Source organism: Narcine bancroftii, chromosome 4 (assembly GCF_036971445.1).
Source record: "Narcine bancroftii isolate sNarBan1 chromosome 4, sNarBan1.hap1, whole genome shotgun sequence".
Taxonomy (NCBI): Eukaryota; Metazoa; Chordata; class Chondrichthyes; order Torpediniformes; family Narcinidae; genus Narcine; species Narcine bancroftii.
In genome coordinates, this window is record NC_091472.1 from 298,550,574 (window position 1) to 298,577,402 (window position 26,829).

The following is a 26,829-nucleotide window of genomic DNA, read 5'->3' on the forward strand; positions in this document are numbered from 1 at the left end:
TGGTCAGAACTTGGAGGGGAGATCGCCTGGGAACACCAGGTGCTGTAGGTTTCTGTGAGGGGTGCTGGACAAAGAGGCGACTCTCTGTCTGCCTTACAGTAGACAAAAGTTAAAGAATTTCATGTATGTTACATTCTAAATGTATTATTACATGACAATAATGGAACCATTACCTTTTAAAGTGGTAAAAAACCATAGAGTTCCAGTTGGAAACTGGATTTCAGCATGAAATTCCTAAGAAAATAGTGAAACAAATGCACATATTTTGCTGAAAACCTCTGTTGTTTATTTTTATTATCGAACCATAGTACACAACAACACAGAAACAGGCTTTTAGGCCCATCTATTCCATGTTGAATTATTATTGTGCTGTCCCATTGTTCTACTAGCCCCATTGATCTGCAGTTGGACCATAGTCCTTCCCTCCTATCCCAATACCTATCCAAATTTTTCTCAAATATCAAAATTAAGCCCACATTCACCACTTCATCTGGCAGCTTGTTCCACACTCTCACCATTCTCTGTATGAGGAAGTTCTCCCAAATATTCCCCCGAAACATCTCAGCTTTAACTTTTAACCCATGCCCTCTAGTTCTTGTCTCATGTGACCTCAATGGAAAAACTGCACACAGAATGGAAAATCCATATATCTTAAACATAACTTCTTTCCCCATGTATCCCATTCTCTCATTTAAAAATGGTTAATTTGAGTAAATCTTATGGACTATTTTCTGTGAAAGTTTGTGATATTTTAGATATCTATAATCATGATCTCCAAAACTATTTGAACTATTGTCTCTTGGACTTTCCACCATTTAGAAAATATATTTTATTTATGAGTCTAAAATGTAATACCCACATTATAATCTATTTGGATGGCTGAATCATAATTCCTTTTCCTTTTAGTCCCTGAACAATCTTTAAAGACTTTTTAGTTTTTAAATGCAGAGGAAGCATGGTACTTCAGCAAGAAGCAGTCCAGCTAAGATGAGGTTAAATCATACACTTGAATTCATTATTGGTTTAAAGATTCATCGATAACATTCTTAACCTATCTCATTACTGACCTATGAAATTTTAACCATTTTTGAACCCTCCGCTGAATGAACATTACTGTTTTATTCTTTTGTCTATACTTCTGAATAAAATTCATTTTTCTACAAGCAGAATTTTGTCATTTGTCACTTTATTGTGTTATCTCGACCTTCATAAATGTCATACGTCATGTAAAAAAATCACGACCAGCAGTAAATTGCAGGTTTTATTGTGTGCTCCATTTAATGTCCTTTGATGCTAGAATATACCATGGCACTTATTATAATATTTTTAAATACTTCTTCCAGCACATTGAAATTTTCTATTTAGTTGCTGCAATAATTTTAAAAAAAACAATCAATGTGCTACATTTAATTCTCCTTTATCATAATACCTACTCATATCCATATTTTACAACAATTTTACTTGTATGGACTGAAATCACATTGATTGTTTTGGTACCTGAAAGCAGATAACACTATTTGTTATGCATTCATTTTACAAAAATATGGAATGTTGTCAATAATTTATGAATGTGCTGTTTAAGTTAGCTGGTCTCTATCCTCTAAGAGACTTGCAACGTAAATTTTTGTTTGATATATATTTCACAAGACAATTCTGTACAATGAGTATTAGTAAACTATCCAAAACAATGCATTTCCAATGGTTACTTTTGAAGCAGTAATTTTTACATTAAAGACTTAAACAAGTATACATACAGCTTTACAGTCTTAAAGTATTTGCAGTTGTTTGCCACACCACTATTCCATGTTTGCCTTTTATTAATCAAGCTCTGTTGCATATTTTTACAATTGAATGTTGTAGAAAGTCTGGTGTATATATTTTAATTTTGTTTTACAGAGATAAATATGTTGTAATTTTTGCAAAGTGGAACAGGAGCATTTTAGTGACTGCAATTATTCTTTTTACTTGTCACTCTGGCAAACTGTATATGCTTATTGTAAATTTGAAATTGCATGCAACATCCTGTATCTCATAACAAATGGATAACTTGGACATAATAAAAATTAGAGTATTTCATATGGTATTGCATTGGTTTAAATATGTTAGCAAAAATCCAAAGCAAACCTGAACTGTTTTATTTGCTGGCTTTTTGTATTAAATATTTAATATTAAATGATTGTTTCTCAATGTATTACTTATTCATTTTCATATTTCTGGAGTGATGATGTATTTTGTCATTTTTAAGCCCTGATATAAAGGGGAAATTTGTATATTTTTTGACAATTTTATTTTCTGTTTCATCTTTTTTCACCAACTACTTTCTGTCCCGATTGCTTTAACCTTTCAACAAATTATAAAGCAGAAGTGGGAGATTCTTCAGTGGCCTGCAGTTCATAAGCCAATCAAATAAGAAGTTTGCACGTTGACGTCGTTCATCTCAATTACAGCATTGGTGAGACCTTTAGAGACTGGAACATGTACTCATGTTTAAAAAGAGTTGGAATTTGTAGATTACTGACTGAAGTTCAGTTTGGTGAAACTTGCCTTCTAGCCTTACAGATGAATAATAAATATTTGTGGAGATACTATTAAATGTCTACTATCACAAAAAAAAATGATGGAGAAGGGGGAAACACAGTCAAAGGGAAAGGCCTTTATGAGCAGATATTTGATATGTGGATTGAGTCATAAAGCTGGTAAATGAATTGAGGTTCTAGCACCACTAATGAGACACAGAAAATTTCAGTAAAAGATGTTTTAATCATGAGAATGCACAATGTGAGATTTAACTTTAATGCACATAACACATCTGTCACCTGTGCCATTGGTTACCCAACAGTGACTCCAATCCAGGATGATCAAGCTCAAAGCTTCTGAATATTTTTCTTGCAGACCAACTCCAGCCATAGAATCTGCAGGAAGGACACTGATGGAATCCCTGGTTCGATCCTTCATCTGAGTACTTTCCCATGATCAAAAAGGACCAAATAAAGCCACAAGGCAATGGGGCGAACCAAGCTACCTGGGCCGTGCATCTGCAGACCAAACTTCATTTAGATTTTCACCTAAAGAAATGGGTTGCCCTTTCACATTTACATGGACAGGGAGCATCACCCAAATTGTGCTAATGTTAAATTGCCTCCAGAATGTTTGGGTCAAAGACACATTTCTTTTATTTGCCCCTGTGCTCAACAGTTTTAAATTTGTAGACAAACAATTCACATGATATTAAAGTGCACATTCCAGATTTTATTCAAGGTTGTAACATTTTGGTTTGACCTTGCAGAAATTACAGCACTTTTTATACAGTCCCCTCATTTCAGGTCACCATAATATTTTGGACATATGTGGAAATATGTATGTTAAAAGTAGACATGTTTAGTAATTTTTTGCATATCCCTTGCATGGAATGACTGCTTCAAGACAACATCAGGCACTGAGTATATTCTCTAAGATACTCTGCCAGGCCTCTTCTGCAGCCATCTTCAGCTGTTGCTTGCCCTCTTAAGTCAGGAGTTCTCAACCTTTTTCTTTCCACTCACATACCACTTCAAGTATTCCCTATGTCATAGGTGCTCTGTGATTAGTAAGAGATTGCTTAAGGTGGTATGTGGGTGGAAAGAAAAAGTTTGAAAACCATTGTTTTAATCGTACCTAATTGACTTGTTATGTGCACAGTTTCATAACTGCAAAGGAAATGGGCTAATGACAATTTTTCTCAAGCAAAATATTTCAGGAACAATTGGGTCTAGAGCAGTGATTCTCAACCTTCCCTTCCCACTCACATACCACCTTAAGCAATCCCTTACTAATCACAGAGCACTTATAGCATAGGGAATATTTAAAGTGGTATGTGAGTGGAAAGAAAAAGATTGAAAACTACTGCCTTAAGTTTTCTCTTCAGCATAAGGAAGATGTGCTGAATTGGATTTAGATCAGGTGACTGATTTGGCCATTCAAGAATTATCCAGTTTTTAACTTTGAAAAACTCCTTTGTTACTTTAGCAGTATGTTTGGGATCATTGACTTGCTGTAGGATGAAGTGTCGTCCAATGAGTTTGGAGGCATTTGCTCAAACTTCAGCAGATGAGATATTTCCATCTACTTTAGAATCCTAACAGACATTGTGGGATTTGAACCCTAGTCCCAATCGCTGGCACTGTGCTAACCTCTATACTAACTATGCCGTCTAACTTTTGCGATTACAGAGCTCACTAGGACACTCTTTCATCTTAATGATGTTTGAAAACAGTTAATTATGGTAATCATAAGATTTGGGGCGATGTCTCTTACTGTTTTATTCTTGTTTTTCAATCTCATTATTGGCTTATTTAACTTTCATTGGCACAACCCTGGTTCTCCTGTAGTAAAATGGCAACTACAGACTTCAAAGCTGATCAAAAGCTAAGAAGCAAGCCTAATTCTCTTATACCTGCACCAATGAAGCAATTAAATATATCTGAGTAATCGCAAATACCTGTGAAGCCAAATGTCCCAAACATTATGATGCCTAAAATGGGGGTGGGGGGGGCACTATGTATAAAAAGTGCTGAAATTTCCACATTGTCAAACCAAAATGTATACAAATTACCTTGAATAAAATCTGGAATGTGCACTTTAATCATGTGAATTGTTTAAATACAAACTTAAAACTGTGGAGCACAGAGGCAAATAAAGGAATAAGGTGTTGTGACAGAGTATATAGATATGTTTTTTGGAGCTATATTGGGAAAGGTTTGTTAGAGTAGGTTACATACAAACACTTTAAAACAGATCTTATTTGAAATACTAAAGATCTGCTAATCTTAGACATATCGGCTCCAAAGCTTATGCAAGAGCTTTGGAGAGTGCTCAAGTGACTTCACGAATGGATTGTTGTTTACAAAAGGCAACAGATGAAAGATCTTGTTTGGAGCCACAGATTGGAGATGTTCTAAGAGGGTCATGTGATTTTTCAAGCGGAGAGAGTCAAACAGGCTTTTTCTCAGAGAGAGACACATACACACAGATCACTTTGAACCCAAGAACTTTTCTGAACTTACATACCCATTACTTACACGATACTTAGAATTAGAATGGGGTTAAGTTAGGTAAGTTAAAGTGTAATTCTGTTTTCATGTTTAAAGATAATTAAAAGCAATTTTTGTTTAACTATTTGTCTTGGTGAATATCTATTGCTGCTGGGTTTTGGGGTCTGCTGGGCTTGTAACAGTGTCTTTGTCCCAAACATTATGGAGGGCACTGCAAGACCTTGGACACAATTGGAGATGAGTTTTTTTGACAATGGGGCAGTTGAAAGAATGTACCCCTTCTTCCAATTTGGAAGAGAATTTTGTTTCATTTTTCTCTTGAGGATATGAGGTTGGGGAATCACTGCAGTCTGTGACTATGCTCCCTCTATTTTATTGGATAGAGAAGGGTAGGATGGTGTGTGATTTGAAGGTGAATCCCTAGACTCCTATTGCTCTTACCTTCAGGGGGGTAGAAGTCACAGATTTGAGAAGAGCAGTTAATGAATTCACATCTCCATCAATCTTCAGCATATAGCTCAAAAGTTGAAATTTTTTGCAAACCCAATTGTTCCCAGGTATTGTGGTGATACAACCACCAGCCGACTGCAGGAGGCAATCTCTGTACCTGCAGGAGCAGGAACACCACCTAAGTGGCTGACTCCACCTGGCCGGCTGTCAATCAGCCAACCTGAATATAAATCTGAGCCGGCCCCTCCTGAGCCAGTCACACGGGGAACCACCAAGGCATGAACTGGTGTTCAGACTTATACTGAAATAAAGCCTGTTCTACAGTCTTTTCTCAGTCTGTGCTTGCTTGCTGCTACCTGGAAGAATGAATAGTATTCACATGAAGTAGAACAAATTAAGAGATAAAAGATGAGAAGGCAGAGTAACCACAATGGTGATCATGGGCATGAACTTTTATGCCCCTTTCAGACTTGCATCCCACTAAATTGGCCATTCAGTGTCCCAGGATAGGAATGGTGTTTTTGTTGTTCACACTTGTCCACTCTTAACTGGGTCACTGCATGCATTCACACTTGCAAGGAGCCATCCCCGGAGTTAGAGCTCTTCTACCTTCTATTAGTGACGTCGTGATGCATTGAGCAATGGTGGACCTGCCCTAAATCCTGATCAATGTATTATGATTTTATATTTGAATAAAATTAATCATGCCTAATTATAACATAATTAAATTTTATGTACAGCACAGTATGTGCCCTTCAGCCCCTGTTACCTATATGAACCTTTATAAGAGACCGTGGGAAAGTAATACCAATAAATAGCAATAGCAGACAATTTTTAAACACCTGGAAGGAAGATTGAGAACATTGAAATTCTATGCAAAGAAAACAAAAGGTCACAAAAGGGATATTAGATTAGTCTTAGTTATCATGGCAGATATTATAAATCATGTTATCAGGATTGCGTAAAACAAAAACATACTTATTTCTTTTTCTCTTCATGCAACCAATGTTATGTCTTAGATGATCACAGTCTTTCCAATCACCAGTCGACTACCATAGAAAACTGATTCCCAATGTTTTCAGCAAAACCCAAGTGAAATGATCATCCCAACCCAACATCGACCTCTGAAGTCTTTGATAAGGATAATACAATGAAAATGGAAAATGAAATTTTCTTCAACCTAATATCAACATAACTGTTATCCTTTCCCACTATCAGTACTAACTTGTAAACCACAATTAGCTATTAGACCAGCTGTATTTTTATAATGTCTTAGATAGCAAAAAATATCTTAGATAGCAAAAATGACCCAGGTCACCTTTTACAGTTCTTAACATATAAGTACAATTAAATTATTCTTTAAATACAGTTATACAAAGTTCTTCATCAAGATTCACAGATTGTGAAGAAAAATTACTATGGTGCTTGATATATGAATTACTTGGGAATTCTCCAAAAGTTATACAAATATAGCAAAATTACTTTATTGTGTGCTATATGCCATCCACATTTTATAAAAAATTGCCTATAAAATAAATACAAGTTTGGAAAATATTGTCACATTTGCTATCTTGATAACAGCAGACTGGGTAAATTTCAAGTATTTGATCAACCTGCCAAAATATTTGTCATTAAATGTTTAGCCATTTCCTCAAGTAGTTGTCCTCTATGATTAAATTTGATCTGTCTCAAAGCTGTCCTCTTCTGGACAGAATGTATATTTTACCTTTATATGTATATGAAATGAATGTTATGAATAAAGGCCTGAGTAAATGAGGGAAACTGACCTTTTTGCACATAAAACCCACTTATTTTCCATATAAACAACCCATCTTAAAAGGCAGCTCAAGTTGTTCACACTGAACCAAGAAATGCTGGTCAGTGCGACCTTTTATAAGCAAGCCAGAATCCCAGAGCATAAGGAAGCAGGACCTGTAGCATTACAGTGTTGGCATTACTGCTGGTTTGAATCCCCTACTGTTAAGTCACATGCATTTAACGTCATCAATGCATCATATCCTTCGACCGTCCTGAATCCAGCAAGTCCCAACCCTTTTAGACAGAAGCCGTTGCAAAACGCATTGACTCTGATATTTCCTACCTTGGTAGTATCAGACATGGGATGAAAATGAACCCCCATCCCACCTTTATTGTGTTTATACAGTTAGGTGAAGCAGTTAAATGGCAGTTAATTCCTGTCTTTTGATGACTGTAAAAGGGGCTATAGGTAGAGAAAAGGAATAGATGATAAAGAGTACTGTGTTTGAGAGGGTGGTTGGCATTAATGATTTTTACACAGCCTCGCAGGATTTTATCATTATGAAGAGTTTCCAAGAAGAAGGCGAGAAACCAGCATGGATCAAAATAGAGATGGATAAGATAGGAGAGAAGACATCAGAAGATTTTATATTATATCTGAGGTTAGGGAAGCATTACCTTTGAAGCAGTTGATTAATATATGGAACAAAGTAAACATTGAAATGGGAATTATGGGTTAATTAAAATGCCTTTGATTCAAAATAGACATATCACTTACTATAAATAATATACTTTTTAATATTTGGTTCTCTAAAGGAATTAGAAATATAGAAGATTGTTATGAAAGTTGAAATTTAATGTTATTTGATCAGTTAAAAATAAATATGGCATACAGAATAATTCAATAATTTGTTATTATCAATTAAAAGCATATTTATGAGATAAATTGGGTCTAAAAATGTTTCAGAGAATATGTTATATTTTATATTATGTATAGATATGTTTTTGGAAAATAGATTGTGGGGTTTTAGTTAGGTTACAAACAGATACAAACATTTCAAAACAAATCTCATTTTAAAATGCAAGAGTTATGCATAAGGTGGTGGCTACAAGTCTACAAAGATAATAGACTCCTGTGCTGGAGATTTTCACAATGAGGTACAAATGGAAGAGCCCATCTCAGGAAACTGATAAGATCGCTCTTTAATTGATTTTGGGAGATAGCAAGCTGTTTTGGTGGAGTGTGCTGTTTTAGGAGGGTCATGTGGTTTTCCAAGCAGAAAGAGTCAAACAGGATTTTTCTCTATGTGTGACAGAGAGCGAGAGAGCGACTCCTGCTTTTTCTGTAGTGGCCTTTGGAAGCTTGTTTGAAACCCCATTTTGAAGACAGGTTGTGAGTTCTTAGTTCAGCCTGTTCAAACCCCTTGAGGTCCATACAAGAGGAGATGGCTGGCTGTATAATATTTTACCTGAGATAAGAGAAAAGGAACTCTGTGGTGACCTGAAAGAAAGAGGTTATCATCTGGAAAACCCTGATGGGCAAGTTTCTTTGGCAAGACACTGAAGTGGCTGATCGGAAGAAATCAGTTTGTGTGTGTCCAACAAGCAACAAATTTCTCTCTGAAAACCAACAAGAACCTTCCTGAGCGGTAACCATTTACTTTTCAATCACCAAAGCCTGGTAAAGAAATGAATTGGACTGCGAATCAAAAAACATTTCTGAACTTATACACCCATTACATACACGTGCACTTAGAATTAGAATGGAGTTAAGTTAAAGTTAATCGTAATGTGAAAGTTTGATCGTGTTTTTATGTTTAAAGCAAATTAAAAGTAACTTTTGTTTAAGTTACTATTTGCCTTGGTGAATTTCTATTGCTGCTGGGTTTTGAGGTCCTCTGGGCCCATCATACCTGAAAGAAGTGAAACAGCAACTTTGATTTCTAATAGATTGACTAAGACATTTACATCTATTATGTACATATTATAGCAAAAAGGAATTTTGAAGCAAGGAATACTGCATATAGGTCTAGACAGAGATGGGAAATGGATTTGAATATAAATATTGTGGAGAAAAATTGGCAGGAATTATATTATGATAATATGATAAATACAATAAGTCTTAGATATAGATTGGTTCATATCATTTTTTGCATCGATTTTATCTTACTCCACAAAATTAAATAGATTGAAAGCAGATCTATCAGATAAATGTTTTAGGTGTAGTCAAGAGATAGATACTTTTTTGCATTCTACATGGTCATGTGCAAAATTGAGACCATTTTGGACAAAATTAGGAAAATTTCGAGAATAAGTTACGGGAGTTAAACTTACACAAGATCCAATGCTTTCTTTTTTAATTGGGCAATTATTTGGCAGTAAGACCAAAATTGAAATTGAATTTTTTCCAAAAGGAATTTATGAAAATTGTGATAGCAGTTGCAAGAAAATGTATAGCAGTGACATGGAAATCAGATTCCCATGTAGGAATGGAAAGATGGCATGCAGAAATGCATAGTTGTATACCTCTTGAGAAAATTACATACAGTTTAAGGAATAAATATGATGTTTTTCTGAAAATTTGGCACCCATATTTACATAAAGTAGGTATAAATTTATAAAGAGCTTTCTCTGAACCTCATGAAATCTTCCTAACTACTTGGGATAAAGAAAAAAATGATGATATTGAAGGCAAGTTGTGTAAATGATGATGATATTTTTGTAACTAGGTTTGTTTTTTTTTCCTTTTTCTAACTTTTCTCTATTTTTGTTTCAATCTTTTTCTTTTCTTTCATTTTTTCTTTTATTTTGGGGTGTGGCGGTGTGAGCAGTGGAAGAAACACAGCCACCACGTTGAGGGTCGTTAATTACAGTTTATATTCAAATTCAGCATGCTCCTTTAAGGGCAGCATGAACTCAGTCACCTGATGCATTGTGACATCATAATCGCTTCCCAAGTTGCGCGCTGGAAGGGATGCTGGAGGCAGAGAGAAACCTATGATGACACCATTTCCCCATGGCTTCCCCGCCACATGGCAATACAAGCGGGGCCAGTTCGCCGTGAGGATGTCTGCTGCCACAGGGGATTATTATTTTGGGAGGGATTGGTGGGATTTATTTGGGGCATAGTTTGTAGCATGTATAATTGATTTAAATATATGATTGTCATTTTATGTATTTTGATTCTTATATATGTTTGAAAATTTAAATATTTTTTAAAAATAGAAAGATCATAAACACAGACCAGGAAAACTAACTTCAGGCAAATGCAACACTTCACTCTCCTTTCTGTCCTGGGACCTGAAGCAGAGGTTTGACTGATGTCTGCTGTCCCAATTAGATGCGCATTAAACTATTAACCATTTTTAACATTCCCCTTTAGCCAGGCGATGAGCAGTGGCATTTGAGATAAATCCCAGCAAATGAAACGCGTGTCCACTTGCCAATCCGCATATATTAACCTTACACAAAATGCAATTAAACACATCGACATAAGGGTTTACCTAATGGCAGTATCTAAAGAGGTGGGACTGCGTCAACATCGACGGTGACATCATATTCATTAGCTGAGTAGGTCCCGGGATGTCTGCAGTGAAGTTTACACTGCAGGCATTCCAGGAAAATGACAAGTGGTCTAGGCGAAAAAAAGTTAGAACTGGAATAGCACTCCCATTCTGGTTCCAAGCTTTTTACACAGCATGGGTACTGGGGAAAAGGGAATAATTTCCTGGAGCACAATGGCTGTGTAAAAACCATAACTGACTGTCACCATCTCCAATTTCAAGTTCCAGTAATTGCAAAGGGGAGATTAACTGGTAAATTAACATTGCTGAAAAATTATCAATAAATAATTTGCATGAAACAATTAAAAATATTGCATTTGAGGCACTGGCTGACCACAAACATCGTTTCTGAATGCCAAGAGTTTACATAAAGACCGTGTGTAAAAATTTATAATGAGAAATATCATATCAACATTCTAAAACTGAGTAAGTCAATACTTACACTTCAGCTGTAGGCCTAATAGTAGTAGTTTTGTGCATGATTTTTTTTTGTAAGTCTTTATCCACAATTATTAAAATTGTTTGAGTTTGTCTGGCAAGTAATTATGAAAAATTCTCTTTGATTTTTAATGTTCATGCATGTCATTTGTCTTACAAAGCATCTGTGCACACTTACAGACACGAAGCAAGTAGTCAAAGGCTTCATGAATCAGAAAACTTTGGCCTGCCTCTACATGCTGCTGGCTCATGTCCAAGGCAGGTGCAAGGGGGGGAGACTAGGGCTCTCAGCCTTTATTAGGGATCTTACGGGGAGGAGCTACAGGTACAGAAGGCGGGCCAGCCTGCCCAGCCCAATGAGATCATGCCTGCAGAACCACGTTCCACCACAGCATCCTTTCCACAATATCTTTCTCCTGGATCTTTTTGTTTTTACCATTTGTTTGAACTCTATTTGAATGGCCAAAGTTTCAATCCTAAACCCTGTTCACAAACAATCCAACTGGATTGTTTACAAGTTTTTTTTTTGCCTCTTCCTTACAAATCATCTCCATGTGGCTATTAGTAGTAAATAAATAAATCCATAATAAAAAGCAGAGATGGTAAATATTAAACAGTAGAATTCAACCAATGTATCAGTACATTTAAAAAATGTCACAAGACAGGCAAATGGTCTACTTAAATACTTTGAAAATCTAATTCTATTTTCAATAACATGATAAAGGTAACATCACTTACCCCTATTGCAAAAATGTCTTTCTGAGACAGCTGGAAAACTGAAAATGAAAGCAGTATTTTGATCCATCCACTTAAATGTATTCTTAACTATATAAAATCATTTTGTTTTCTTATTATTTTGATCTTTCTCTTTCAATGATATAACAATATCAGTACTGAATCTCTGCCTTGCAACTGCATTTGTCCATGTGATTGAATGGCCTGCAACTTTTTTCTTCCCATTTAATTCAATGTACAAACAGTACCAGGCAAGGATTTCTCTTTCCACAGGAACTAGCGGCATAAGATGTTCTATCCCCTTCATAAAAAGATTGAGAATAAGTTTTTTTATACAATCCCACTGTTTTTTTAAGATATTATCAGTATTTTGACTTGTGATTGATAAATATTTTATCAAAATAGTGATTGTCATTTGGTTCAAAGAAACTAATTGATTTTCCATGGTACCTGTATTATAGGCAAATTCAAGAGCAAACACAGTATATGCTTTCTTAGGTTTTAAAATAAATCATAGAGGAATCCAACAAGTTAAACAAACCAGATACAACATCCAGCCAAGTACAATGTTAGCAGTCAACTTAAATCAAATAGTTTGCAATAGTGTTTCTCCTTCTGTCATGTTTCCTTCACATTTGTAAAGTTTTCCACTGTTCCACAAAGACACATTCTTTGAATAAAATATTTATATTCTTTAGACTTATAGTTCTGCAGTACTGAACTCTTGAAGAATAAAGATGGGTAGTGAAAAGATAGGATGGACATTATAAGGGGGTTGGAAGGAGGAGAAATGAAGTTAATATTGCTGTCAGGGGAATATGTTCCTAAAGCTATTCTGTAATGTACCACTTTATGAAGTGAAAATTTACAATTTTCACTTTCATACAGGAAATTTCTTGTTACATAATGTTCAATATTTGTCTTGTTATTAAGACTTTAAAAATAGAAACAAAACTGGGACAACATCCATACTCAGAACATTGTATCTGAAGTGCAATTGGTGGTTATTTGAGTAATTGCTTAAATTATTCCATCCAGGATTCATCTAGAAGATGACTGTCCTTCTGGGAAGTTACCATAGAACATTATACCATGGAAAACAGGCCTTTCAGCTCTTCTAGTCTGTGCCAAACTATTATTCTGGTTAGTCCCACTGACCTACACCCAGTCCACAGTCCTCCAAACCTCCCCCATCCAGGTACCTGTCCAAATTTTTCTTAAATTTTAAAATTGAGCCCACATTCACCACTTCAGCTGGCAGCTCATTCCGCACTCCCACTACTCTCTGTGTGAAGAAGATCCCCCTCATGTTCCCCTTAAACTTTTTTCATTTCACCCTTAACTCATGTCCTTTGCCTTGTATCTCACCCAATCTCAGAGGTAAAAGCCTACTTGAATTTACTCTATCTGTACCCCTCATAATTTTGTACACCTCTATTAAATCTCCCCTCATTCTTCTACACTCCAGGGAATAAATTCCTAACCTGTTTAACCTTTCCCTGTAACTCAGTTCCTGAAGTCCTAGCAACATGCTACTAAATCTTCTATGCACTCTTTCAATCTTATTGAGATCTTTCCTCTAGTTAGGAGACCAAAACTGCACACAATACTCCAAATTTGGCCTCACCAATGTCTTATACAACTTTATTATGACATCCCAACCCCTAGATTCAAAATTTGATTTATGAAGGCAAAGATGCCAAAAGTTCTCTTAACAAACCTATCTACCTGGGATGTCACTTTCAAGGAACTACATATCTGTATTCCCAGATCACTCTATTCGAGTGCCCTTCCATTTACTGTGTATGTCCTACCATGGTTTGTCCTTTCAAAATGCAATACCTCACCTGCCATTTATCAGCCTGTTTTTCTAGCTGGTCGAGATCAATCTGCAAGCTTTAAAAGCCTTCTTCATTGTCCACAACACCTCCAATCTTAGTGTCATCTGCCGACTTCCTGATCAAATTTACCACATTATCATTGAGATCATTGATATAGGTGATGAACAACAATGGTCCCAGCATCGATCCCTGAGGCATACCACTATTCACAGGCTTCCAGTCTGAAAAGTAATCATCCACTTCCATAGACAATGTCAAATCCAGTTTACTACCTCTCCATGAATACCAAGTGTCTGAACATTCCTGACTAACCTCCCACATAGGACCTTGTCAAGGGCTTATTAAAGTCCATTTGGTCAACATCCACAGCCTTTTCTTCATCAACTTTCCTGGTAATCACCTCAAAAAACTCTATAAGATTGGTTTAACATGATCTACCATTCACAAAGCCATGTTGACTATCCCTTATCAGTCCCTGGCTATCCAAATATGTATATCCAATCATCTTCAAATAATTTGCCTACGACTGATGTCAGGCTCAACAGCCTATAATTTTGTGGGTTACTTTTGGAGCCTCTTTTAAACAACGGATCAACACGAGCTATCCTCCAACATCTCACCTGTGGCTAAGGACATTTTAAATATTTCTGCCAGGGTCCCTGCAATTTCTACACTAGCCTCCCCTCAAGGTCCAAGGGAATATCATACTGTGGGGATTTATCCACCTTTATTTGCTCTAAGACAATAAGCACCTCCTCCTCTTTAATCTGTATTTGTTCCATGACCTCATTGCTTGTCTTCCTTACTTCTCACAACTCTGTGCCAGTTTCCTGAGTAAATACCAATGCAAAAAAAATTTAAGATCTCTCCCATCTCATCATGAATAGAGAAACACAAACGCTGAAGTTGCTGGGATCTTGAGCAAATAATGAGAAGCTGGAGATTCAGCTGGGTTGGCAGCATCCATGGATAGAAATGGTCAGTCCCTCCAACTTCTCATTGTTTAGTCATCATGAATACACCGAAAGGTTCCATAATTAATACATTGTAAAATTATGGAAAAGTATGGTTTTATAAAACATTTTAAAGTCAGAGACCTTGCAATCTTTGTCAGTGCAAAGATCATTTTATTATCTCATTTGTTTCAAAAATTACAATTTTATACACCAATTTTGATTTAAATTGCTTTTGGTAAGATAGTAACATTGCACAATGTAGATCTGCACTGCATTGCTAGGACAACCATAGTGAATGGATCTCTGGCACTGAGCATACCTCTGTTGTGGAGAGGGTAGAGAAGCACACAATAGTGATAAGAGATTCTATTATGACGACAAGAGACAGGAGATTCTGTAAGCTCAATAAAGACACCTGGATGGTGTTGCCTCCCTGGTGCCAGGGCACAGGATGTCTCCAACCGGGTCCAGAACATTCTGAGGGGAGAGGGAAAACAGCCAGAAGTCTTGGTACATGTTGGTACCAATAACATAAGTAAGATAAGTGAAGAGGTCCTAAAGAAGGAAAACAGGGAGGAAGCTGAGAAGCAGGACCTCCAGGGTGGTAATTTCAGGATTACTGTTTGTGCCATGTGCTAGTGAGGGCAAGAATGGCAAGATCAGGCAGATAAATGTGTGGTGGAGAAATTGGTGAAGGGGTCAGGGCTTCAGATTTTTGGATCATTGGGATCTCTTTTGGGGAAGGTACAACCCATACAAAAAGGTCCCCTGAACCTAAAGGGGACTAATATCCTGGCGGCAGGTTTAATACAGCTGTAAGAGAGGGTTTAAGCTAATTTGGCAGGGAGATGGGAACCAGAGTATTTGGGTTGAAAAAGGAGGAAACAATAAAGCAAAGATAGCGTGCAGCAAGGATGAAAGGCAGGTGATGAGACAAAATTGTAGCCGGAGGGATGACAAAGACAGTGCATTCAAAAACTGGCCTGAAGGTATTATATTTAAATGCATGCAGCATTAGAAACAAGATGGATGATCTTGCAGTACAGCTACAGATTGGAGGGAATGATATGGCTATTACTGAGTCGAGGCTAAAGGATGAATGTCATTAGGAGCTGAATATCCAAGGATACACAGTGTATAGGAAGGATAGGCAGGTAGGCAAAGGGGAAAAGCATGGCTCCGCTGGTAAGCAACAATGTTAAATCATTGGAAAGCAAGGACATAGAATCAGGAGGAAGAATCCTTATGGATTGTATTAAGGAATGGTAAAGGTAAAAGTACACTAATAGCAGTTATATCCAGCTCTCCAAACAGTGCCGGGATGTGGACTTCAAATTACAAATGGAAATAGATAATGCTGTCCTTCAGATAAGGACAGCGTTATGATAATCATGGGGAATTTTAAAATGAAAGTAGATTGGGAAAGTTAGGTTGGTATGGAATCTCAGGAGAGAGTTTGTGAAATGCCTATAGGATGGCTTTTTGGAGCAACTTGCTGATGGGCCCACCAAGGGATCGGCTGATTTGGATTGGGTGCTGTGTAATGAACCAGAAATGATTAGAGAGCTTAAGGTAAAGGAACCCTTAGGAGGCAGTGATCACGATATGATTGCGTTCACTTTGAAATTCGATGTGTCGGTATTTCAGTGGAGAGCGGAACTGGCCAAAGTTGATTGGAAAAGTACACTAATGGGGAAAAAGGCAGATCAGCAATGACTGAAATAAGGAAAATGCAGGACAGGTACATACCAAAAAGAAAGAAAATTGGTAAAATAAGACAATTGTGGCTTATGAGGGAGGTTTTTTAAAATTTAAATTTAGACATACAGTATGTCAATTGGGTCCTACGAGTCTGTGCTGCCCATTTTACACCCCATTAACCTACACCCCGGAATGTTTTTGAAGACTGGAAGGAAACTGGAGCCCCCAGAGAAAACCCATACAGACATGGGGAGAACGTACAAACTCCTTATACACAGTGCTGGATTCAAACTCAGGTCCAATCCAAAGTAAAAGCAAAAGAGAGGGCATACAAGGAAGCAAAAATAGGTGTGAAGCTTTTAAAAACTTAGAGAAGACAACTAAGAAGGTGATTAGGAAGGAAAAGATGAATTATGAAAGGAGGTTAGCAAATAATATCAAAAAGGATACTAAAAGCTTTTTTAAATATATATAGAGTAAAAGAGTGACAAAAGTAGACACAGAACTGATAGAAAATGATGCTAAATAAATAGTAATGAGAGATAAGGAGATGGCAGAGGAGCTGAATTAATATTTTTGAATCAGTCTTCACCGTGCAAGACATTAGTACCATACCGGACTCATGTGGCTCTCTGCAAAGTGAGTGCAGTCAAGATCATGTGAGAGAAGGTACTCTGGAAGCTAAATGGTCTGAGGGTAGATAAGTCTCCCAGACCAGATGGAATACATGCTTAAATTCTGAAGGAGGTAGCTGTAGAGATTGTGGAGGCATTGGTAATGATCTTCCAGGAATCAATGGATTGAGACATGGTTCCAGTGGACTGGATGATCGTGAATGCACTTCACTATTTAAAAAGGGAGCAAAGAAGTAGAAAGAAAATTATAGACCTACTAGCCTGACATCAGTGGTTGGGAAGATGTGGGAGTCGATTGTCAAGAATGAGCTAACAGAATACTTGGAGGTCCATAAAAAGATACGCCCGTTAGCATGGTTAACCTCCAGGCTGAGACAGTGGTGAAGGCGCCAAATGCAATGTTGGCATTCATTTCTGGAGGAATAGAAAAAAAAAGAGCAGGAATATAATGTTTAGACTCAACAGAGCACTAGTGAGACTTCACTTGAGTACTGTGTACAGTTTGGGTGCCTTATTTAAGAAAAGATGTGCTGGTGTTGGAGAGGGTTCAGAGAAGATTTACTAGAATGAAACCAAGAATGAAAGGGCTAGCATATGAGCTCTTGGACTGTACTTGTTGGAGTCCAAAAGGATGAGGGGGATCTCATAGAGGATGTATTTAAGGCAGAAATTGACAGATATTTGATTAGTCAGGACACCAGGGAAGAAAACTGGGGTGTGGGGCTGAGTGGGAGGATGGATCAGCTCGTGATGAGAAGGGCCTACTTCTGCTCCTATATCTTGTGTTTTGTATATTGTTTGTGGTCATATATGTGAAAGGATAGATAAGAGCAACCCCTATCAATGGATATCTTATAATAGCATAAAAGTCTCCATAAAGGGAATACTTTATAGTCTTTTAAATCATTTGTGATGTTTTATATTCACTTTGTTTTTATTTATTTCCACATAATTGTCATTGAAATGTATTGGATGCAAAGGATTATTATTTTCAGCTTTTAATTAAACCATTGATTAAAGTTTTCATTTTCTATTGTTAATGTACATAATTAATAAGTCTAAAATTTCTGAAACATTATTCAACTTAGAATTATATATAAAAATATATTAATACAAGTGTGTGAATCCAGAATTGTTACGCTTTTACATAAGAAATTATTGAACTGGCCAGGGATCCATTCTCAAATAAGGATAAGTCTGATTTGAAAGGGTATACACTTGAAAATATTATTTTTCTTAAATTTCATGATAAAATACTTAAAATCTGATTTTTTTATTTGTAATTCTTCTTCAATAGGTTTATGTTCCTTTTGATATATTGCTTTACTACAGATGATGTCTTCAATATATAAATTTATATTTCTCATTGACAGAATAAATTGTACCATTCATATGCAATCTACCACACTGATTGTTAATTCTCAGTTTGACTATACATTCATTATGCTGGTTTGATCAATTTTTTATCCACTTAAAGAGACACTGCAGATTCGAGCTCCTGACTGTCCACCTCTCAAAGCACTTATTCAAACTCTAACATTACTATTAACTTAACCCCCTTCTAATTCTAAGCGCATGTGCATGTATAAATTCAGAAAAGTTATTTGATTCACCGTCCAATCTCACTTCTCAATCCTCCAAGTTCACTGGTATCAGGCAATTCTTATACTGTGCACAGAATTTAACATTTATGAATTTCAACAGGCTTTGGTGCTTGAATGGTAAATGGTTCTTGTCGGTTTTCAGAGGGAGATTTGTTGCTTGTTGGACAGAAACTGATTCCTTCTGATCAGCCACTTCAGTGTCTTGCCAAAGAAACTTGCCCCACCAGGGTTTTCCAGATGATAACCTCTTTCTTTCAGTTCACCACAGTGTTCTTTTTTGTTTTCTTTATTTCAAGTGAAATAAATAAAGTGAAATATACAGCCAGCCATCTCCTCTTGTACAGACCACAAGGGCTTTGAACAGGCTGAACAAAGAACTCACTACCCGACTTCAAAATAGGGTTTTTCCACAAACTTGCCAGCTTGTCCTGTTCCAGTCCCAGCTGCTGCTGAACTGTAGAACTGAACTCTCTCTCTCTCACTCAGAGAAAACCACATGGCCCTCTTAAAACAGCACTCTGCACTCAGACAGACTGCAGCACTGGACCTAATCTTCCGAGTTCATTCATCTGTTGCTTTACAAAACAATAATCTATAACTCCACAGCATGTCTAATTAACACCTACATCCTTCAAAGTTTTTGCATAGGCACTCGGAGCCTGGACTGTCTGGCTTGAGCAGAGCTCTGGCATTTTAAATGAGATGTTATGTTGGAGTTCAAAGGTCACGTCGTGTACGTGCGGAATCGCATGTCAGGATGGAGTCGCTTGTGTTGGAGCTGTATGCAATCCAGGCAGTGAAATTCGGAAACTTTTTACTAAAAAGTGGAATATTGTCCCCAGTTTACTTCGATTTGAGGGTCATTGTGCCTCGTCCAGATCTGTTATAAACTCCAGACAGGGGTTAACTCAGCCTGCGACATCACAGGCACCAGACTTTCACCCCATCGAGAACATCTACTTGAGGAGGTGTCTTTAAAAAATGGCTTTTATCCTCAAAGACCCTCACCACCCAGGCTATGCCCTCTTCACTCTGCTACCCTTAGTAACAAGCCTAAAGACGAGCACTCAACAGCATAAGGACAGCTTATTCCCTGTGCCATCAGATTCCTTAAAAAGCAATTAACCAAAGACACTGCCTTACTTTTTTTGGTGCACTATTATTTTTTATAGTAATGTCATAAGCTACTTATAACATGTATGTTTGCCCTGTGACGCTGCTGCAAAATACTGAATTTCATGACTTGTTCATGACAAGAAGTTCTGATTCTGAAGCTATAGTTATACTACTTTGTGCTGGCCACATCACTTGCAGGCCCGACACCTGGTTTCCAAAACAGACACAGTCTTGTCACGATTATCAAGAAAAAGATCCAAGGAAAAGTGTAACCTCCCCCCTGATTCCATGAAATCTCTGGTCTAACAAAGAACATAAGAAATATTTGGGGGAGGGGGGCATTGAGAGCCTTAATGCAATCACGCACCAGAAGGAATGCATTTCAAAAAAGCCTCTTGAGTCATCCCAGAACCCACAAAACTGGAACTGCAGTCAGTCAGTCCTTAATGTTAAGGGGCGAGCTCAAAAGAGAGGTAGCATTTTAAAATTTACGTACAACTGCACTCTTCTTTGGCTTGGCTTCGTGGACGAAGATTTATGGAGGGATAATGTCCACGTCAGCTGCAGGCTCGTTTGTAGCTAACAAGTCCAATGCGGGACAGGCAGACTCGGTTGCAGAGGAAAATTGGTGGGTTGGGGTTGGGTTTTTCCTCCTTTGTCTTTTGTCAGTGAGGTGGGCTCTGCGGTCTTCTTCAAAGGAGGTTGCTGCCCGCCGAACTGTGAGGCGCCAAGATGCACGGTTTGAGGCGAGATCAGCCCACTGGCGGGGGTCAATGTGGCAGGCACCAAGAGATTTCTTTAAGCAGTCCTTGTACCTCTTCTTTGGTGCACCTCTGTCTCGGTGGCCAGTGGAGAGCTTGCCATAGAACACGATCTTGGGAAGGCGATGGTCCTCCATTCTGGAGACGTGACCCACCCAGCGCAGTTGGATCTTCAGCAGCGTGGACTCGATGCTGTCGACCTCTGCCATCTCGAGTACTTCGACGTTAGGGATGAAGTTGCTCCAATTAATGTTGAGGATGGAGCGGAGACAACGCTGGTGGAAGCGTTGTAGGAGCCATAGGTGGTGCCGGTAGAGGACCCATGATTCGGAGCCGAACAGGAATGTGGGTATGACAACGGCTCTGTATACGCTGATCTTTATTTTTTCAGGTGGTTGTTTTTCCAGACTCTTTTGTGTAGTCTTCCAAAGGTGCTATTTGCCTTGGCGAGTCTGTTGTCTATCTGCACTAGACCCATCATAATGCCAATGCAGAATAACTGGGCAATTCCCAGGGTGAAATATCGGGCTTCCGGCTCCTGAATATTGTGTTTACGTCTCAGGGAATGAAAATGTGATGCCCCCCCCCCCTCCCTAATGACAGATGTTTGCTGACGAGACGGTCCTCAGCCGCCGCCTGATGCTGACTAACCCGCTGAGTTAATTCTCCTCCGGCGATGACCGGCTACGAAAGAGACTGGCACGTGGGATCGAACTGCACGTTTCAGCGGCTTTGAGGCGCCAGTTCGAGCTCAGCGGCTCCAACGGGCGCCTGGCCGCCATCTTGATGACGTTCCCCAGCGCGTGGGCGTTCAAAGGTCACGTCGCGACGTCGGGATGGAGTCGCTGGTGTCGGAGCTGTACGCAATCCAGGCAGTGAAATTCGGCAACTTTCTGCTAAAAAGTGGAATATCGTCCCCAGTTTACTTCGACCTGAGGGTCATTGTGTCTCGTCCAGCTCTTATGAACCAGGTACCTTTTCACAGGCTCTCAGTCCTCTCCTGGCTGCTGAGAACCAGGCCTCGTCCTCTTGACCTCTGCCGCACCCGGGTCGCCCTCCTGGGACCCAGTTGCGATGAGTGGGGCCTTTTTAGGTTGAGGAGGGATAGCCTCAGTAGATCGCCAATCCCTGCGATTTAAGGGGGGGATCCCGCCACCGCAATGACGCGGTAGGTGATACGTCATGCAATCTAGTTCTTCCCCCCCCCCCCCCCCAACCTCTACCCCCGCGGTAGCGATACCTCTGCGACATCGAACTCTTTCTCCCACCCCCCATGGCAGCGACCTCTCACCCCCCCCCCCCACCTCCACCCCAGCCATCGAACCCTTCCCCCCCCCACTTCTCCACCCCAGGCCCTGGCAGCGAACCCTCTCTTCCCCCCCCCCCATGGCAGCGAACCCTCTCTTTCCCCCCCACCATGGCAGCGACCGCTCACCCCCGCCCCCACTTCTCCACCCCAGGCCCTGGCAGCGAACCCTTCCCCCCCCCCATGGCAGCGACCTCTCACCCCCCCACCTCCACCCCAGCCATCGAACCCTTCCCCCCCCCCACTTCTCCACCCCAGGCCCTGGCAGCGAACCCTCTCTTCCCCCCCCCCCCATGGCAGCGAACCCTCTCTTCCCCCCCCCCATGGCAGCGAACCCTCTCTTCCCCCCCCCCATGGCAGCGAACCCTCTCTTTCCCCCCCACCATGGCAGCGACCGCTCACCCCCGCCCCCATTTCTCCACCCCAGGCCCTGGCAGCGAACCCTTCCCCCCCCCCATGGCAGCGACCTCTCACCCCCCCCACCTCCACCCCAGCCATCTAACCCTTCCCCCCCCCCCCCACTTCTCCACCCCAGGCCCTGGCAGCGAACCCTCTCTTCCCCCCCCCCATGGCAGCGAACCCTCTCTTCCCCCCCCCCCCATGGCAGCGAACCCTCTCTTCCCCCCCCCACCATGGCAGCGAACGCTCACCCCCGCCCCCACTTCTCCACCCCAGGCCCTGGCAGCGAACCCTCTCTTCCCCCCCCCCAGCACCGCAGACACTTCAGCCGGGGTTTCCCCGTGATGCCCTCACATCAGTGCTGATGTTACAGGAGTAACTGTTCCTGCCACCGGTTGACGCGTCCTGGGTGAGTTGAACTGGGTTCCCTCACTACCTCTGAGGTAGGGCAGGGACCAGGTTGACTTTGGACGACGCTGACCGTGTCGGGCCCTTTCAAGCTGCCTTGCAAATTGGCCAGTTAACCCCAAGGCAGTTTGAAAGCACCTATTAGAACAGGGAGCAGGGTTAATGACCCACAATGTTTGTGGTGATGACTATGCCAATTTAAATTGCACATGATCTATATTTATTGCCTATTCTCATATCTGCCTTAACTCCCCTTGAATATTGTTATTGTATCTGTTTCCATCACCTCCCCATGACACCTACCGGGTAATGAACCTGGTCAGGTGTATTCCAGACACCTACCATTTTCGTTTTTTTTTAACAAAACTTCCCTCGTACATCTTCTTTAATCATTCTGCCTCTCATTTTAAAGCTCTTCTCTAATATTTGACACAGTTGAAGTTGCAACTTGTTTGGCCAGGTCTTGATGAGGGTGATTGCAGGGGACTGATGCCACTCTCAGAAGTTTATTGCCTGAGATAGAATGAACAGTACTGATCTTACTGATTTGTAGGAGGTGGATGGTGGCTGCATTTCAATTCCAATCTCTCTTGTTGCAGGTTGTATTATATTGCATATAAATATGTTTTTGAAGGAGATGGATTGTGGGGGGTGGTGTGGGTCACTTCACAGACGGACATTGGCATTTCGCAGAGGAGTTTAAAGTGTTTGCACTCATTTGAAGTGCAGGAGCTGTGCATAAGCAGAGACGTCATGTCCACAGTGACTTTACGGAAACTTTAAAGAATGCTTATGGGGAGATGTTAATTGGACTGATGTGGAGTAAATGGATTATTGTCTTTAAAGCAACAGAGGCTCAGGCAGAAACTGATTCCGATGCCGCAATCTGTCTGGTTGCAGTTTGCTGTTCTAAGAGGGGTCATGTGGTTTTGCAAACACAGAGAGAGAATGAGTACAACAATTCTGTAGAAGCTTTTTGGGGGCTGCAGCATGAAAAGCCGGTAGGCTTGTTGAAAGCCCCATTTTGAAGACTGGTTGTGAGTTCTGAGTTGAGCCTGTTGAAATCCCTTGTGATCCTTGCAGGGGGAGATGGCTGGCTGGTTGGAGTGTTTCCCCTGAGGTTGCGGGGTGGGGGGGGGGGGGGGGGGTTAGAAGGAGCTCTGTGGTGACCTGGAAGAAGACATTATCATTTGGAAAACCCATGATGGGGCAACTTTCTTCAGTAAGATACTGAAGTGGCTGATCGGAGGAAATCAGTTTGTGTGTGTCCAACGAGTACCAAATTTCTCTGAAACCAATGAGAACTTTCTTGAGTGGTAACCTTTAAGCACCAGAGCCTGGTGAAAATTCATAAATGTTAAATTCTGTGCACAGTATAAGAATTGCCTGATAATGGCAATAATGAGAAATGAGATTAGACTGTGGATCAAAGAACTATCCTGAACATATACATTACATATACGTGTGCTTAGAATTAGAAGGGGAGTTCAGTTGGGTTAAGTTAATAGTAATAAGTTAAAATTTGATCCAGTTTTTATGTTTAAAAAAAAAATTAAAAGCAACTTTTGTTTAAGAAACCATTTGTCTTGGTGAATTTCAATTGCTGCCGAGTTTTGAGGTCCTCTGGACTCATAACAGTATATATTTCTTTACTTGAGTACAATTTTTTTTTGCACTACCGATAAATAGAAGTTCTGCTAGCCCACAGGATAAAGAATCTTAGCATTGTATGTACACTGACAATAAATCTAAACTTTGAATTGGCCATTCACAAGATGAATCAATGAATCTTGTCCACTGCTCCATAACTTGAACAACCTGAAGTATGAAATTTTTAATTGGTCTGTAATGGATAAATATTTTGGGGAATTTGTAAGATTTAGAGTAAGGTTACATACATACATTTTAAAACAGATCTTATTTGAAAGACTGAAGAATTCATATTTAGTAACATCTTTGCAGAATGTCATGCACATTTCTCAAATAGGTGCTCATTGAACTGATGTCATAAAATGAATGGACTGGAGACAAACTGGCAACAAGTACTTTTCTGCAAAGTGCTCACAGAAAGGTCACTCCTGAGTTTTGTTTACCTAAGACAACATCTTGACCAAGGAGAAGAACTCCTGTAACTTGCTGAAGAAGGTGGGGGGTTTTGCAAGTGAGAGAGTCACATGGGCTTTCTGGCAGTCTCAGTTGGAGAGAGAGAGAGAGAGAGAGAACAAGCCCTCTCTAGCTTGTGTGTGTGTTACACTGGAAAGCAGCTGAACAGTACAAGCCAGGAATCTGGTTGAAACTGATAAAAAGTTCCAGAGCAGTAGATGGCTGGAAGTGCTATCTGTCTGATGTTCCTTTTGGAATAAGCGGAACAGAATGAAACTCTGTAGTGGCCTGAAAGAAAGAGGTTACCATCTGGAAAACCCTGATGGGGCAAGTCTAATCAGCGAGACCTTGAGGTGACTAATGTGGTACCTCAGTTGTGGAAATCCTGGAACAACAAATCTCTCTCTGCAAACCCTACAAGAACCTTCCTGAGCAGTAAATATTTACCTTTCGAGTACCAAAGCCTGGTGAACTTTATACATGTTAAATTCTGTGCACAGTATAAGAATTGCCTGCATCCAGAGAACTTGGAAGAAGAAGTGAGATTGAACTGTGAACCAAAGAACTTTTCTTAAATTTACACACACATTACATACACGCGCTTAGAATTAGAAGGGAGTTAATTTGGTTTAGTTAAGTATAGAGATAAGTTAAAATTTGATTCAGTCTTCATGTTTAAAGTTGATTAAAAATAATTTTTGTTTTTAAAAACCACTTGTCTTGGTGAATGTCTATTGCTGCTGGGTTTTGGGGTGCTTTGGGCTCGTAACAGGTCTCAATCTGATGTGGTTATTTATTTATTCTGTTTTGGCATTGTCTGTGTGCTTGCCTATTTGATTTGCATTGTTCATTGAGAGATTAATTTCCAAGCCCTGGTAGTATAGCATACTAAACAGGCATATTGGCTTCTAAATTCTTGTTTACTTTGGGTGTGGCAGTTGACAAATCGAATATCTTTCCTTACAGGTTTCTGATCTCTTGTGGCAAACTGCAAACAATGCTGGAATCCAATGCAGTTCTGTTTGTGGGGTTCCATACACTGCCTTACCTCTTGCCACCATTATCTGTTCTTCCAGTGGAATCCCCATGCTTATTCGTCGAAAGGAGGCAAAGGGTTATGGTAAGATTCTTCATCGTAACATTGAATAAAATCAAGCCATTCAGCCCATTATCCCTACTAAGCCTTTGTAGAGCTTTCTAATCAGTTCCTTCTACCATTCTGCCCTCTTTTTTTTCCCCTTAGAACTCGAGATTATTTTACCTTGTCCCTATTTGGCAGTTGGTTGGGAACCAAAATGGGGCAGAAGGTTAGAAGCATGATGCCATGTGTTCTGAGTTTGTGAGGAAGGACAGGCATAAATGTGGGCAGTTAGAGGGGTTGAAATATGTCTATTTCAATGCTAGGAGTATTAGGAATAAAGGCAATGAATTTAGAGCATGGATCAGTACATGAAACTAGGATTTTGTGGCCATTACAGATAGCTGAAGAAAAGGCAGGATTGGCTTATGAGGGTACCAGGGTTTAGTTGTTTTAAAAGGAATAGAATGGGAGGTAAAAGAGGAGAGTAGCATTATTGGTCACAGCTATGGAAAGGGTCCTGCAGAAGGCATGTCAACTGAGATGGTGTGGGTGAAAGTCAGAAATAGGATGGGAGAAATCACTGTACTAGGAGTACGCTATCGGCCCCCAAATAGCCCTCAGGACACCAAGGAGCAGATAAGTTGGCAGATTTTGGAATGGTACAGGAAATACAGCATTGTAGTTATAGGTAATTTCAACTTCCTTGATATTGACTGGCACTTCCTGACTCAAAAGGGGTAGATGGAGCTGAATTTGTCAGATGTGTTCAAGAGAGATTCCTGACACAGTATGAGGACTGGCCAAGTGGAGAGGCCATATCAGATCTAATTCTGGGTAATGAACCTGGTCAGGTGGCAGACCACTTGGTGGGGGAAGCAAATTGATTCAATCATGGAACTCCAAATTTCACAGGTTAAGGATTCAAAAGAAAAAGATTGCAGCAC

At 39.7% G+C, this 26,829-nt stretch overlaps 1 protein-coding gene and 1 long non-coding RNA gene across 3 annotated transcripts in view; one reads left to right on the forward strand and one right to left on the reverse strand.

The window, feature by feature from the left end:
- Window positions 1-21,771, reverse strand: part of LOC138762145 (uncharacterized) — a 56,400-nt gene extending 34,629 nt beyond the window's left edge. Inside the window, exon 1 of the long non-coding RNA XR_011356772.1 lies at window positions 20,324-21,771. This is a non-coding gene — a long non-coding RNA (uncharacterized lncRNA). The remainder of the gene's footprint in view (window positions 1-20,323) is intronic.
- Window positions 21,385-26,829, forward strand: part of umps (uridine monophosphate synthetase) — a 30,971-nt gene continuing 25,526 nt past the window's right edge. For both annotated transcript variants that reach the window (XM_069935590.1, XM_069935591.1), the window contains exons 1-2: window positions 21,385-21,559; window positions 25,771-25,924. In XM_069935590.1, the coding sequence (XP_069791691.1) occupies window positions 21,425-21,559; window positions 25,771-25,924 (289 nt within the window). In that variant the 5' untranslated portion in view covers window positions 21,385-21,424. The remainder of the gene's footprint in view (window positions 21,560-25,770; window positions 25,925-26,829) is intronic.